This window comes from Myxocyprinus asiaticus, chromosome 33, assembly GCF_019703515.2.
Source record: "Myxocyprinus asiaticus isolate MX2 ecotype Aquarium Trade chromosome 33, UBuf_Myxa_2, whole genome shotgun sequence".
Lineage (NCBI taxonomy): Eukaryota > Metazoa > Chordata > Actinopteri > Cypriniformes > Catostomidae > Myxocyprinus > Myxocyprinus asiaticus.
In genome coordinates, this window is record NC_059376.1 from 246,644 (window position 1) to 263,634 (window position 16,991).

At 43.8% G+C, this 16,991-nt stretch overlaps 1 protein-coding gene across 4 annotated transcripts in view; it reads left to right on the forward strand.

The window, feature by feature from the left end:
- Positions 1 to 9,600: 9,600 nt before the first annotated feature.
- The window catches only part of LOC127424439 (cytosolic sulfotransferase 3-like), a 47,236-nt gene continuing 39,845 nt past the window's right edge, over positions 9,601 to 16,991 (forward strand). For all 4 annotated transcript variants that reach the window (XR_007894471.1, XM_051669662.1, XM_051669664.1 and 1 more), the window contains exons 1-2: positions 9,601 to 9,839; positions 10,783 to 10,921. Coding sequence is in view for 3 of the 4 variants with exons in the window: in XM_051669662.1 (XP_051525622.1) it covers positions 9,816 to 9,839; positions 10,783 to 10,921 (163 nt within the window). In the remaining variant the exon portion in view is untranslated. The remainder of the gene's footprint in view (positions 9,840 to 10,782; positions 10,922 to 16,991) is intronic.

Here is a 16,991-nt window from a genome sequence, read left to right on the forward strand (position 1 = left end):
ATCTAGGTTTTGGGAATACTCTTCGAATAGATGGTGAGAAGAATTTTTGAGGAAGTGGAATGGAGAATTGTGGGTAATAGGTAGTCACCATTGATGTGTATGTTAGAGCCAAAACATGTTTGAGAAATGGATAATTATTTTTAGTCAGAAGTTTTTGTAGTCTCCAATTGTTCTGGTGGCAGCTGTGGCGGCTGTTTGCTTTTGCAAAGACTTTTAGGGGTTATCTGTGGTAGAAACTTGAAGGTTTGCATCTATCAGTCATAGCCATTGAGATGAGATTCTTCCCAGGCAGTCTGGGAATACCTTGTGGTGCTAATGAACAGGTTTAGTTTGAATTGGGTGAGTAAACTACCACCCTGTGTCCACTAGGACGAAGCATTTTCGGGAGGCAATTTTTTACATGATGTATAGTAAAGGTTTAAGGTGAGATGCATAGCTTGTAAAAAGGACAGGCTTAAAGAAAGATGTGCTAAGGTATCTTTTGTAACTTAGGCAAAAGTCCATTAGTCCCCAGACACATGCATCGGCCAGTGCCTTTCTTCGAGTCCCCTAACTAAAACATGCAGTCTGGGGAGACTGTTATGGGGGGGCTGTTGTTTCCCTAAAAACCTAACCCTTCCTACCCTAACCCTAAACCTAAACCCTAGCCTAAACCTATTATGCAACACCTCGACAGACCTGGGACTTATGCAAGGATACTATTTGTGGACTTCAGTTTAGCCTTCAATACCATCATGCCTGATCTTCTCTCAACCAAACTGACCCAGCTCTCCGTGCCCACCCCAATCTGTCGATGGATCACCAGTTTTCTGACAGATAGGCAGCAGCTAGTGAGACTGGGGAAACTCGCATCCGGGACCCTCACTATTAGCACTGGTGCTCCTCAGGGATGTGTTCCCTCTCCACTGCTCTTCTCCCTGTACACGAATGACTGCACTGCAAAGGACCCCACTGTCAAGCTCCTGAAGTCTGCAGATGACACCACGGTCATTGGCCTCATCCACAATGGTGACAAGTCTGCATACAGATGGGAGGTTGATCAGCTGGCTGTCTGGTGCGGCCACAACAACCTTGAGCTGAACACACTCAAAAAGGTGGAGGTGATTTCAGGAGAAATCCCCTTGCACTCTCCCCTCACCATCCTGAACAGCACTGTGGCAGCAGTGAACTCATTCAGGTTCCTGGGCTCTACCATCTCTTAGGACCTGAAGTGAGACACCCACAGACTCCATTGTGAAGAAGGCTCAGCAGAGGTTGTACTTTGCCAGCTAAGGAAGTTCAACCTGCCACAGGAGCTGCTGACACAGTTCTACTCGGCTGTCATTGAGTCTGTCCTATGCACATCTATAACTGTCTGGTTTGGTTCAGCCACCAAATCAGACAGAAAGAAACTACAATGGATGGTCAGGACTGCTAAGAGGATTATTGGTGCCCCCCTGCCCACCCTCCAAAACCTGTATGTCTCCAGAGTGAGGAAATGTGCAGGTAGAATCACTCTGAACCCCACACACCCTGCCAACTCCGTCTTTGAACTGTTGCCCTCTGGCTGGTGCTACAGAGCACTGAGCTCTGTATCCAGGCACAAGAACAGTTTTTACCCTCAGGCCATTTTTCACATGAACAATTAAACTGCCTCAGGACTCCCCCATAGTGCAATAATGTAAATACATATCTCTTTGTGGCAAACAAGCCTCTTGTTCTTCAGAAAAGGAGGCGGGAACCGGATTAACAATCACAAGACTTTAATTCAACATAAACACTGACGTACACACAGCTTTGTGCATCTCTCTCTTGAACTGGCATCTCTGGCTCCTCTTTATCCCTCTCCCGGCTGATTGGGATAATTCAGCGCAGGGCAACCATCCTTACGGCCCGGCCATGCCTTCCTCCTCGTCACACTCATACATATGTAAATTCACATTTTTAATTCAATAACTGTACACACCCCTACCCTGCACATACATTACCACTTGAACGTACATACGCCATTCTGTTATGTCCTATTTGTATTTCTATTTATACTCTTACCTTGTTTTTTATTCTGTGTCTCACAGTAATGTTCTGTGTGCACTTGTTTCTCCTATCACCAAAAAAGTTCCTTGTGTACGCGAGAACACTTGGCAATAAAGCTCATTCTGATTCTGATCTGTACCAGTCAAAAGCGAAACTGCCCGAGTGAGACCCAGCGTGTGCTCGATTACAAGTATGCTGGGCAGGTCTCAGAGACTGAATGGCAGCCAGAGAAAATAATAGTTTTGAGATTTTAAACTTCTGCAAATTACACTTCTACATTCAGTATGTATTATATCTGTATGTATAGTGTCTAATAATGCATTGACAATATACACTTAAGTTTTGCCAATAAAGTTTAATATGAATTGAATATGCCCATTTTTATCCTATTATTATAAAAAGTTCACTGTAAAATGGCAAGATTTTTTTCAAATTGTTCACTGATTTTATGGCATGTATACATGTATCAAAGATTAATATCTGTTAAATATGTCAAATTAACTATCCACAAAAAAAACCTAAACATTTATGCCACACGTCCTGTACGTGAGCTCCTATTACAGGATAGCATAGAGCAGATCACACACACTATTAAAGGGATAGTTCACCCAAATGAAAATTCTCTATTTACCCACTATCATGATATCCCAGGTGTGTATGACTTTCTTTCTTCACCAGAATACATTTAAAGAAAAATAGAAAAATATTTCAGCCCAGTAGGTCCTCAAAATGCAAGTGGATGGTGATACAACTTTTGAAGCTCAAAGTCACTGTCAGCATAAACATCACTCATACGACTCCAGCAGTTAAATGAATGTCTTCTAAAGTTATACTATCACTTATGGTGCTGAAAAAGAGTACTTTTTAACTATAACGCTTCCGGTAAGCTTCACGAAAAGGTGGAGATCACGTGGTCTCAAGTGACGTATTCGCATCGCCATGTTATGGGCTAGAGGTCAACCAATATATCAGACTTATCGATTAATCGGGCCGATAGTTGCGTTTTTTTAACTATCGGCTATCTGAAAAAATCAACTCATAGTTTCTGATAGTTATTTTTGGTTTCATTTCTCCGTGGCCGGCGCTGGAGGGTTCTACAATCTGAGCTCCTTGATTCAACAATATAATGGCGCCCTCTAGAGGTTAAATAAAAAACAATCACTGAGTCAACGTGGAGTTGACTAGACTATGTATAGAGAAGGACGCTTTAAACTCGGGTTTAAAATATCAACAGAGAAAAACCAAGGCATGCATACATTACATGTTAAGACAACCAAAGTTGGTTTGATAATTTGTTTATAGCTAATCGCTGCACTTGAGAATTGCATTGTCAAGGTGGAGAGGATGCTTACATTAGCTGTTCAAATGGTTAGAACAATGTTACAAAGTCAAGGATAGAAACTGCTTACCTTTCCACTTAATACATTTTGATAAAATCACTTATGAATTCGTGCAGATCCAATGAGATATTTTTTCCGGGGTTGAGGGGTGTCCAATTTATTCCAGTCAGACGATAAACATGAGCACTCCGAAGAGGTTTTGTTTCTAAGTGAATTTATAAGTAATTATCAGTTGTAAATCAATCATTATTGCCAAACTTATATGAATATGAGTTTTAGTTTTTGCTCAGCTGTTCACTTCAGAAGATCAAGCGCATGCACAGTACCTTGCGTGAATGCACGAGCACAGGCACAGGATTTAGTTTTCCATTTTATAGGTTTTTGACTATAAAGTTTCCCAACTTAAGGGCAGGGCTGGCATCACATGAGACCAGGGCAGAGCTGGCAGCACAGGAGACCAGGGCAGAGCTGGGGACCAAGGGGCTCCAGCAGGGTAGACCAAGGGGGTGCAGGTGGTACCAACCAATGGGGGAGTGTGAGGGAAACCATGGGGGTTCGGCGGCCAGAGGGGCGGCTCCAGGAAGGGAGCGGGGTTCGGAGGCCAGAAGGGGGGCTTCAGGAAGAGAACGGGGTCCGGCAGCCAGGCAGAAGGGTCCAGGTAGGGGGCTGGAACAGGACAGAGTCAAACATGAGCTCGCCCGGCTCCTGGCGGTCAGCTGCAGGCTCGGCCACCTCCTGGCAGTCAACAGCCTCCTGGTAGTCAGCTGCGGGCTTGGAAGCCGCCTCCTGGCAGTCAGCAGTGGACGAAGCTGGCGCCTCTTGGCGGTCAGCAGTGGAGGAGGCGGGCGCCTCACAGTCTGCAGCAGAGAAGGCGAGCACCTCCTGGGGTCCGGCAATGGCCAGGGCGGGCACTTCCAGAGGGGCTGCAGCGAAGGCGGACAACTTCCTACACCCTCTCCTCCACCTTGACGTCTTGGTAGGGACAGCAGTGAAGTCGGGCCCAGCCAAATCCGATGCCTGAGGTTAAACTGTGCCTGGCAGAGCCAACAGCGTGGTGGTGCAGTAGTCCTCGAAGGAGGGTAGAGTGAGAGGGTCCTCCTGAGAACCGACGATGAAGTCTATAATTTCATCGGCAAGCACGATCTCATAGGTTCATTGAGACCGGCCCTGAAAATATCCTTCAGGCAGGCATCATTGTAACACATATCTGAGGCTATTTTCACAAACTCCCCCACATACTCATCACCAAGCTCCACAGCCCATTACAGAAGTTGAGCTGTGGAGAACAATCCTCCGAGTTGTAGCTTTTCGCTAACAAAATCCTCATGCCTGCTGGGTCCAAAACTGGCCGTATTGTAATGTCATTCTAAAATTACCTTTAAAAAGACAAGACTTGAGTAAATTTTATGTCTATCCCGTTTTCTCCTTTCTTGTACATCATTTATTGATTAAATATGACAATAAAATAATATAACAAATATTGTCAGTAGTGATGAAGCATACAGTCGCTATCTGGCTTTGTAAGGCAGTGTTTTATGTTACTGCTGAACAACAAACACATTTGACCTGTAATATTTTAATTAATATTTTAATTAATAAAGGCTTTGAAGATGGTACCAGTGTGAGAAATGTATTAAAGTGTCACCATGGAAAGTAATACTTTCTAAAGTTCAGCACTATTTTACATTGAGTGGAAAGTTTTCATTCATATTATAAATTGTAAAAACTATCATCCGATTCATCGGATATTGGTTTGTTTTCCCACCATAGTTATCGGTTTCGGCAAATCTCACTATCGTTCAACCTCTATTACGGATGTAATCTCACATTCTCCTCTCATCCTGGATAAGCACAGAAACACACCATTGTGAGTAAAGAAATGGATAAATACAGATCTAAACCAAAACTAACAAAGCTTCTGTACAGCGTTCCTCCTGCTCAGTTGTAAACAGTGCTGCTCTTCCGTCAATGCAATTATGTCACACACGCACGAGTTTCCGGCAAGTGACTGAGTTCTGCTGTTACTGACCGCAATGTAAATAACTTGAAGGACAATAAGACCAGAATTTAGTGATATGGACTTATAAACTATTACACAACCACAGGATGTACAGCAAAATAATATGCCGATGTCGGATACATTTCTAACATCTGCATTTATAGTAAAAAAAGTACCTGTAACTATTCACTTGTTTCACTTGTGTGTTTTGAAGAGACAATAAAAAAATCTGGTTCTTACTTTACCAAAAGCATGACAATGCAGTTTTTTATGTCTCCTTGTAAACCTCCACTCCATATTTTTCTGCAAAATGTCTGATGTTGCCTTAATTTATTTCAAAAGGCAATCAGCACCTGATTTCTCATTCATACTGCCTGTACAACAGCGTTTGATTAAACAATGGCAAATGCGATAAACGGTAAAACTATTTGCACAACGTGTTTGTGAAAATAATTTTATTTTGTTATTAACAATTTTTATTGATTCCATGCAGCATATCACATAGACATAACAGAAAATGCAAAATCAAACCGCATAAAATCATAACTTTCCCCCCAAACATTAACCCCCCACAAAAAAAAGTCAACTGACAAAGACACAGACAATAAACAGCAGAAAATATTTAGAGACATAAAAAAATAAAACATTAGTCCCTCTCCAATGCCCCTCCCTGAGAGCCCTCCAAAAAGGCCGGATAGCTGCCCCACTTCCTGATGTAAATATCCAGGTTACCCAGCCTTCTATATACCATCTCCTCAAACGCCCTGCCCAATCCGACGCACCACTCACGAAATGAGGGCACACAAGACGACCTCCATCCCCTGAGGATTACCCGCCTGCCAATCATCACGCCGGTCAGGACCCAGCTCTCCATATACACTATATTGCCAAAAGTATTCGCTCATCTGCCTTTAGATGCATATGAACTTAAGTGACATCCCATTCTTAATCCATAGGGTTTAATATGATGTCGGCCCACCCTTTGCAGCTATAACAGCTTCAACTCTTCTGGGAAGGCTTTCCACAAGGTTTAGGAGTGTGTTTATGGGAATTTTTGACCATTCTTCCAGAAGCGCATTTGTGAGGTCAGACACTGATGTTGGACGAGAAGGCCTGGCTCGCAGTCTTCGCTCTAATTCATCCCAAAGGTGCTCTATCGGGTTGAGGTCAGGACTCTGTGCAGGCCAGTCAAGTTCTTCCACACCAAACTTGCTCATCCATGTCTTTATGGACCTTGCTTTGTGCACTGGTGCGCAGTCATGTTGGAACAGGAAGGGGCCATCCCCAAACTGTTCCCACAAAGTTGGGAGCATGGAATTGTCCAAAATCTCTTGGTATGCTGAAGCATTCAGAGTTCCTTTCACTGGAACTAAGGGGCCAAGCCCAGCTCCTGAAAAACAACCCCACACCATAATCCCCCCTCCACCAAACTTCACAGTTGGCACAATGCAGTCAGACAAGTACCGTTCTCCTGGCAACCGCCAAACCCAGACTCGTCCATCAGATTGCCAGATGGAGAAGCGTGATTCGTCACTCCAGAGAACGCGTCTCCACTGCTCTAGAGTCCAGTGGCGGCGTGCTTTACACCACTGCATCCGACGCTTTGCATTGCACTTGGTGATGTATGGCTTGGATGCAGCTGCTCGGCCATGGAAACCCATTCCATGAAGCTCTCTACGCACTGTTCTTGAGCTAATCTGAAGGCCACATGAACTTTGGAGGTCTGTAGCGATTGACTCTGCAGAAAGAGTGCGCAGAGGTCGCCAAATGCGCCTCAGCATCCGCTGACCCCGCTCTGTCATTTTACGTGGCCTACCACTTCGTGGCTGAGTTGCTGTCATTCCCAATCGCTTCCACTTTGTTATAATACCACTGACAGTTGACTGTGGAATATTTAGTAGCGAGGAAATGTCACAACTGGACTTGTTGCACAGGTGGCATCCTATCACAGTACCACGCTGGAATTCACTGAGCTCCTGAGAGCAGCCCATTCTTTCACAAATGTTTGTAGAAGCAGTCTGCATGCCTAGGTGCTTCATTTTATACACCTGTGGCCAGGGAAGTGATTGGAACACCTGAATTCAATTATTTGGATGGGTGAGCGAATACTTTTGGCAATATAGTGTATCTATCACCCACATTCAGGACCGCCCCATCACCCAAAACACACAGTCTGGGGCAAAACAAAAACCGAATGTCCACCACATCACACACGAAGCTCTGAACCTTCAACCAAAACTCTTGGATCTTAACACATCCCTAAAAAACATGTGTTGTGTCCCCGTCTTCTGATTGGCATTGCCAGCAGGTGGGTGTGTCTTTAAGACCAAGCCTATACAATCTAGAGGGGGTCCAATAGAAAAGATGTAAAATCTTAAATTGCATAAGGCACACCCTTGCATCTCTAGATGCAGCCTTGACGTTTTTTAGAATCCTAGCCCACACTCCCTCCTCCAACACCAAGTTTAAATCAAGTTTAAATGAGCACGTAAGTGTCTTTTAATGTCTCCAGAGCCCGAGGATTTTGAATTTTTTGACACTGTCTTCCTAGAACAGTTAAGAATCAGGGTGTATCGAATCTCACGGTTTATGACACAAATATTATTAAAACTAGCAAAGTGTGCAGAGCTCGCCGCTTACACGTCCGCTCCTCGCATGGTGTCACGTGACCTTCCTGTGAAAATAAATATTAATGATAATGATATGATGACCTATATTGCCAGCCTGCAGTATAAAGCAACATGATGTAGTATTTTTGTATCGCTAAAATAGCTGGAGGTGGCTTATTCTGGAAGAGGTCCACATTCAAGGTGAATAATGGTGGCGCCCTACTCACGCTGAAAAATAAGGTGGATACTATCATTTATCACAATAAACTGCAACAGAATTTTTTAATTGTAGAATTTGAACACTCATCAACTCATGCATTTATAACATTAATTCGTGGAAAGATGATGGTATCACGGTGAGAGAGAAAAGAGTTTAGGGCGGCAGAAAAAATTTCTGGAATCTGTTAAAGTTCGAGACTGTCTACCCCGTTTAAACTGAATAATTACGTCAGACGCACGCAAGACTCCCCAAGAATCCCTATGTGAATCCCTAAAAAAATTCACAGAATAATTTGATATTTTTATATTTTAATGAGTAAGGTGTTCGATTTTCGGCTTAATAGACTTTTTAGAATTGTAGAATATAATTGGTAGTCACTGTGGCTGAGATGCATAGTGTATAGTACAGTTTCAAATAAGTAGCTCATAAACAAACAACACATGTCATATCGAATTGATTTCTCTGTGGTTGCTATTATTTATCAGCATGACTTGCCTATTTAAAGATATTGAGGGAGGGCTGCCTGTTATGGGAACAGCATAATAAATAAACAAAGGTATTACTACACATAGCATTCATTTAATAACTTTAAAACTGTTTGATCGTGAGCTATCATGTAGTTTTAGATAAATACCAGCAAAACGATGTGCATATTAACTGCGTGCATATAAATTAGCCTCTAGCAGCAGTTTAGTTGAGATAAAAGACAATTTCATGTTAGTAATTTAGTTAGTAATACCAACAATCATATATCAAAGAATAATTATATTTTACAATTGCAGTGAAAATGAGGATCCACTCTTCCAGTGTCACTCAGTCATGGTCTGTAAGTTCCTTCAGAAAACAGAGCGTGGTGCACGCAGGCATGTTTAGAATTTTTTCGACGTAAAAAATCTGGTTTGGATTATTTATGAAAACTGGGACAGATATCACATTCTGTCACTGCAAACATTTGGAAAAAAATCTATTTTTCTAGTATACTACTTTTGAGAAACGTTTTTTGAAAACGTTTGGTTACACTAGTGCCGTGGAAATTACACACTGCACCTGTAATATAATTATATAAAGATTTCCTCTGAGGAAGCTCTTTTTTTTCTCTGGAGATTAGCAAAAAAAAGGCTTCACGCTGACAGAAAACAGTACAGTTTTATCCTGTTTGGTGCAGAAATTAAAAGCTAGGTTACATAAAAACTGCCTGAATTCAAAAGGAGACACGTGAGATATGTGGAACGGGTTTTCTAAGGAGAAAAATGTGAGATGCAGGCCCCCGTGTATGAGTAGCAGGATTCAGAAATTTCTGAGAGGAAACTACATCTGCGTTTATGATTGTGGAGAACTGAATAGAGGGAGGGCTGTGTGAACTTGCATAACCTGATATGTTGAATGCAAAGTACAAAGTGACAGATATATACTGTGAACTATAGTCAGGATAGCTGTGACAGCATGGAATGTAATTCTAAGCGAGTGAGAGTGTAATTGTTATTGAGTCCAAAAAGGAGCCCTATTTGCATTTTGAGGAACACAAGAAAGCTGCCAGAAACATTTAGAGAGAGCAGAAAAGAGGAGCAAAAATAAAGACATAAAGGCAAGAGAAAGGATTACGAAAACAGTTTTAAAGGAACAACACTTGGAAAATGGAAAACCTTGACTTGTCCTCAGTGAGTAATTAAATCTCTAAAGTATTTCAGTATAGATAAAGAATGACCTTTCGCATATTTCTAAATCAAAAGCTTTCATACTATTTGGGTGTAAAAGGTGGGTATGTGGATTGGTAGATTCATAGACATCAGCATAAATTTTGAAGGACAGTTGCGAGGACTTGATACACAACTGCAATGTTTAATGCATGCTATGGGAAGTAATGCATACTAAAGTATAAAGTATACTCCGGTTTTGATGAACACTACAGTAGCATCTTCGTACAGTCAAATGCTCAGCCTTTAAAAATACTGTCCATTTGACTGTGGACACATTCATAGGTGGTTGACGCATGCACACTATGACTGCTATGAGATACTGGACTATTTCTTTTCAGGTGTTTAGACCCATAAAAATGTCTTTATAGTCTTTCAGACTCGAGTTATGCAAATACAGGTATCTCTTGACTTACAAAAATGTGAACTTTGTCTCTTGTTGTTCACCAGCCCAGTGCGTGTATTGCCACTTTGGGTAACCATTAATTAGTGCAAAATAATCCCTGGAGGGTGCACAGGCTATGCGTACAGAGTTTGATAGGTTAGAAAAATCAGGCTGCACATGTACAGTGCTCAAGCACTCTGATGACAATTTACGTCACTCATCCTGTACTCATACACTAGCCTATGCGTCAAAACTGAAGTAAACTTTGGGCTTTACAGTAATAGAATATACTTCATTTTTGATTAATGGAAAAAAGTGATACTGCAACTTATTAAAGAAATACTCTTCCCATTCAACATTAAATGTATTACATTAAATGTTATATTTTATTCATAACAGTGAAGGATAAAAAAAAATCAATGGTGGTCAATAATGATTCTAAAATGATTATCCATTGAAGTGAAATATTTTGAAGTAATACCTCAACATTAAACTAATTTCCTTTTCTTGTCAACACTGTAGATGAAACTGGTTGATCGTCCTGAGACGTTTGATTTTGAGGGCATTTCTATGACCCACTACTTTACTGACAACTGGGAAAAGGTGAAGAACTTTCAGGCAAGACCAGATGACATTCTTATCGCCACTTACCCAAAAGCAGGTGAGGGTACTGCATAAAGTACCAGCATGTGGCATGATCACTTAACTGTTAACTCATTGACACAGTTACAGTTAACAATCAGTTACACACAGGACTTTGTATTTTTCCCCAATCTGAGCTTTAAAACATTTCTTTCAAAATTTAATACAAGGTCATTGACCTAACACCACTGTTGTCATAGTAATCACAGTTATACATTTACAATTAACTAAAATTACTTTGCTTAGTTTGACATTTCTCACATTCTAGTTCAAATTGTGATAACAGTAACTTATTTTGCTGAACTACCAAAATGGGACACCATACATGTCCATCCATCTGCATAACCGAGCTCTATAGACAAGAGAATCACGATTTCTGTCAAGATGGCATTCAATATCTCTTCAAATGTGTCTTTTAATTGTCACCTATTTCATGTTGTTCAAGTATTGTTTCAGATGGAGAATCTATAAACTCTTCTAATAAATTATAAAAAAATCATGCAGGTACCTCTGAAATGTAAACAATATAATGTTTCAGTAGTTCGCAGTTAATATAATCCTGTATTAAGGATAGTGTAGGCTCGCTGTCTGGGGCGAAGGGCTTGAGGCTCGAGACTTGATCCGAGCTCGAATAACAACCCCCCCCCCCCCCGACACACACATTTAGTCATGAATCAGACTAAACCAGTCACCGTGTTTGTTGTTGAGTACAGCCAGCCAACACAACGCAATAGAAAGGCACCCTGTTTTGGTTTTATTTCACGGTGCAGGCTTTTTTATGTCACCACATTCAATTCAGGCTGCAATCTCATAACTTGGGTAAAATATAATTTCTTTAGTGACGCTGGTAGTTCAGCGGTGGAGCAAAAGAAAATTGAAGCAGGAAAATAGATAGATGCTGTTTTCATAGCTAACACTGAGGTGTCTAAAATCACTCCGAGGCTTTTGACATGCTTTTGTACATTTCAGGAAAGAGAACCCAACTGGGCTTCTAGGAAGGAAGTAGTCAGGGAGGAACCTAAAATCAACACTTCAGTTTTACCCTCATTTATCATAAAATAAAATTGTTCACCATCCAACATTTAATATCTTCTATGCATTTCAAGAGAGTTTCAAAAGGACAGTTAGCATCTAACTTAGCTGGAAGGTAAAATTGTGATTCATCAGCATAACAGTGATAAGATATGTTTTACTTCTTAAAAATAGAACTCAGAGGCAGCATGTAGAGGAAAAACAGAAAGGGACCTAGAATGGACCCTTGAGGGACACCACACAATAGAGGGGCAGACGACGATAAAAACTTCCCTATGTTTAAAGAAAACATCCTATTTTTCAGATAGGAAGCACACCACTGCAGAGCCAATCCCTGGATGCTGACCATAGACTCCAGGCCATTGAGAAGGATGTTATGGTCAATAGTGTTGAACGCAGCACTATGATCTAGTAAGATTAAAACAGTGCATAAGCCTAAATCCAAGAAGAGTAAAATGTCACTGACCTTCAACAGGGCAGATTCGGGACTGTGTAGAGGCCTGAAGCCAGACTGAAACATATTTAAAATATTAAAAGTGTTCAGGTAGGAGTAAAGATGTGTGTAGACAACTTTCTCTAAAAGTTTGGACATAAAGGGCAATTATAACCCCAGAATGAAACCTGCTCTGGAGCAGGTTAGCAGAGTAGCAAAAGTTGCTATGGCGATGAACACCGGTAAAAATTAACCCACCTTCTTGAGACTGTTAAAACAGAGTTTGCTCAAACTTATCTGGGTAGCCACTGAAACCAGCTTCATGCAGCAGGCCTCTGGACTGCACCCGAATATCCTTACTTCCCGACTATAGTTGGTAGTCAACCAAAATGATGAAAACACACAAGCCACATGTGAAACTCATTCACAACATTGCCACCAGGAGATGCAAAAGGACACTTTTTCACCATAGTTTAGTGCCATGGTACTCAACAGGCGGCCAGGCCCACGTGATGTTGTCATCTCATAAAATTATTGAATGTTTATTCATTTTTAAGGTGTCCATTTTCTTGAGCATTTACAGAAATTCTCAGTACTGATAAACTGCTGAACCATTATAAAGGAAATGAAAAGGCAAACGGAAATAAATAACAAATTCAACTACAAATCCACACATATAAATCTTATTATAAGCAACTTTATATAACGTGAGTGCCGTGTCAGTCTGCGCATGCGCACGATGATAGAAAAAGTTTGTGTGCGCTCTCAGTAAATTTAAACATGCACACGCTAAGTCTCTCTTCCACACCTGCTTGTCACTGCCACAGTGTGAGTTAATGAGTGTTGGGTGATAAACTAACTCAACAGACATTGTGGCAGCGGTGGCGTGGTCAAGCATCTGTCCGGAGAGAGAAAAAGCGGTAGGAAGTCCCTCGCTGGCATACACCAGGCCCACCAACAAACCCTGCTTGAGCTCCGGCAAAACCAAGATCGACATTTTTTTTTTAAGATCCTACGGGCTCAAGCAGAGGACCAGCATGCAATCCGGAGCCTCCTCCACCAGGGGACTGCCCCAGCCACGATGCCGGACACCACTTCCCCCTTGCCCCCACCCACGCTGCAGAAGATGGGGGTGGCAGATGATCCAGAAGCATTCCTGGATTTGTTTGAGCGCACAGCTGAGATCTGGGCCTGGCCGCGCGGCCAATGGGCGGTCCAACTCATCCCAATGCTGTCCGGGGAAGCCCAGCTCACAGCTCAACAACTGCTGGCGGCGAGTCTCCTGGCCTATGAGGACATGAAAAAGAGAGCCTGGAAGAGAATTGCCAGCTCTTCCGGGGCATGACACTGAAGAAGACTGACTGCCCGTTTGCCTTCGCCCAATGGCTGAGTGGGTCCAGTGCCACCGCCCGGCGTCGCTGGAGGAAGCGGTCCGGCTCGCGGAGGACCACTTGGCGGCGTTCCAGAGGGTGGAAGAGCCCTCCTACTCTCTCTCCCCTCCCCATGTATTTTCCCCTGTCTCTTCCCCCCCCCCCTTCCTCTCACTCTACTCTTTCCCCAGGGCAAGTTCCTGCCCCGCACAGGCGAGGAGGACTACCAGCACCGAGGCCAATTCCCCGGACAAGGGGCTCCCCCAACTCCTACGATGCCCTGCCGCTCTCCCCCTCAGGTGGGGGTGCACACCGACGCAGGTGCAGGCGTAGCGCCTGGGCCAGCCTGCTGGAGTTGCGGATACCCGGGATGCTTCCAGGATCAGTGCCCTCTGATGGAGCTGGGGATGGTGGTCTGGGTCTCCGATATTCCGCAGGCTGCCCCCGACCGTACCGGAGTGTACCGGATACCGGTAAGTGTCAAGGGGTGTACTCACCAAGCATTGTTGGAAATAGGTTGTAATCAAACTACTATCCACCAACGCTTGGTTCAGCACAAGGCTTTGGGCACGGATAGAACGGTGAGGGTGAAGTGTGTGCACGGGGATATTCACAAGTATCCTGTGGTGACCCTTGTTATTAAATTACGGGGAAAAAAGCATAGAGTGGAGGCCGCGGTTAGTTCCCGCCTCACCCATCCACTGATTTTAGGGACTGATTGGCCTGATTTTAGAAATGTATTGAAGGGAATTTGCACGGATGGTTCCTGCACTAAAGTAAAGAGATGTGAAATGTGCGATGCTCTGGCAGCGGAGGCGGAACCGGGGCCATCCTCATCAGCTCCACATCAGAATGACGAGGGGGGGAGGCCACAGCCCCTCCTATCCTCAGGGTATTCCCTGAGGGGGATTTCCCTTTGGAGCAGTCACGGGACGAATCCCTCAAGCACACCTTTGACCAAGTGAGAGTAATCGATGGTCAACAACTCCAGCCAAACGTCACACTTTCATATCCCTATTTTGCAATTATAAATGAATGGTTGTATAGAGTGACTCAGGACACTCAAACAAAAGAAGAAACATTCCAACTCTTGATATCACGGAGCCGTCGGGAAATGGTGTTCCAGACAGCTCATTATAATCCCATGGTGGGTCACTTAGGAGAAAGAAAAACACTGAACCGTCTAATAGCCCGTGTTTATTGGCCGGGCATTGGCGGTTATGTCCACAGGTGGTGTGCGGCATGCCGCGAATGTCAGCTGGTTAACCCACCGGCCACCCCGAAAGTGTCATTGCGCCCCCTTCTGTTCATCGAGGTCCCCTTCTAGAGAATTGGAATGGACCTCATCGGGCCACTAGAGCGGTCAGCATATGGATATCTTTTTGTATTGGTCCTATTGGACTATGCAACGCGATATCCGGAAGCAGTGCCTCTTCGCAACATCTCAGCATGCAGTGTTGCGGAAGCACTCTTCAAAATAATCTCCCACGTGGGTATTCTGAAAGAAATCCTCACCGATCAAGGCACAACATTTATGTCAAGGACACTACGTGAGCTGTACGAATTATTGGGCATTAAATCGGTTCGCACCAGCTTGTACCATCCACAAACAGATGGCCTGGTGGAACGATTTAATAAAACCCTTAAAAACATGATTCGTAAGTTTGTGCACGAGGATGCTAGAAATTGGGATAAATGGCTCGACCCCCTGTTATTCGCAATACGAGAGGTCCCGCAAGCCTCCACTGGCTTTTCCCCATTTGAGCTGCTGTATGGGCAGCGCCCGCGCGGTGTGCTTGATGTCTTACGTGAAGCCTGGGAGGAGGAACCTCCAAATAGTAAGAACGAAATTCAATACCTTCTTGATCTTAGAGCGAAACTCCACACTTTGGGGCAACTAACACAGAAGAATTTGCTCCAAGCTCAAGAATGACAATGCTGACTGTATGACAGGGGAACTCAGCTAAGAGAATTTGCACCAGGAGATAAAGTGCTTGTACTGCTTCCCACATCGAGCTCTAAATTACTCGCCAAGTGTCAAGGACCCTTTGAGGTCACACGATGAGCGGGGGATCTCGATTATGAGGTTAAACGAACTGATAGAGGGGGCGCATGTCAAACATACCACCTCAACCTCCTGAAATTGTGGAGGGAGGCAGTCCCTGTGACGTTGGCTACGGTAGTTCTGGAGAGGGTGGAACTCGGGCCAGAGGTGAATTCAAAACATAATCATTTCACCCCAGTCACTTGTGGAGACCACCTCTCACCGAGTCAACTCGCAGAGGTTGCCAGGTTGCAACATTAGTTTGTGGATGTGTTCTCCCCTCTACCGGGTCGTACGAACCTCATTCAGCACCACATCAAGACCGAGCTGGGGGTACGTAGCCACCCCTACCGATTACCCGAGCACAAAAAGAAAATTGTTCAGGAAGAATTGGATGCAATGCTCGATATGGGAGTAATAGAAGAGTCCCACAGTGATTGGTCCAGCCCGGTTGTTCTAGTGCCAAAGAGCGATGGATCTGTACGGTTCTGTGTGGATTATAGAAAAGTCAATGCGGTGTCTAAATTTGATGTGTACCCAATGCCTCGCATTGATGAGCTGCTCGATCGGTTAGGCACTGCTCGATTTTTTTCGACACTGGATTTGACGAAGGGTTATTGGCAGATCCCCTTGACACCAATTTCCTGTGAAAAAACAGCTTTCTCCACACCGTTTGGATTACACCAATTTGTGACACTTACGTTCGGTTTGTTTGGGGCCCCGGCTACATTTCAGCGTCTCAAGGACCGAATCCTCAGACCGCATTCAGCTTACGCCACTGCCTATTTAGATGACATCATCATTTACAGCAATGATTGGCAGCGGCACATGCAGCAACTGAGGGCGGTTCTGAGGGCGCTGCGATGAGCAGGACTCATGGCAAACCCAAAGAAGTGCGTGATTGGACTGGTGCAGGTACGGTATCTGGGGTTCCACTTGGGCCACGGGCAGGTGTGTCCCCAAATTGATAAGACGGTGGAGATTGCGACCTGCCTGAGGCCCAAGACCAAAAAGGGGGTGAGACAGTTTCTGGGGCTGGCTGGCTATTATAGGAGATTCATACCTAATTATTCGGACGTCACCAGCCCGCTGACTGATCTCACTAAAAAGGGAGCTCTAGACCCGTTCCAGTAGATGAAGCAGTGTCAGCAGGTGTTCACACAAGTTAAAGCCACACTTTGCGGGGGGCCACTTTTACATTCACCCGACT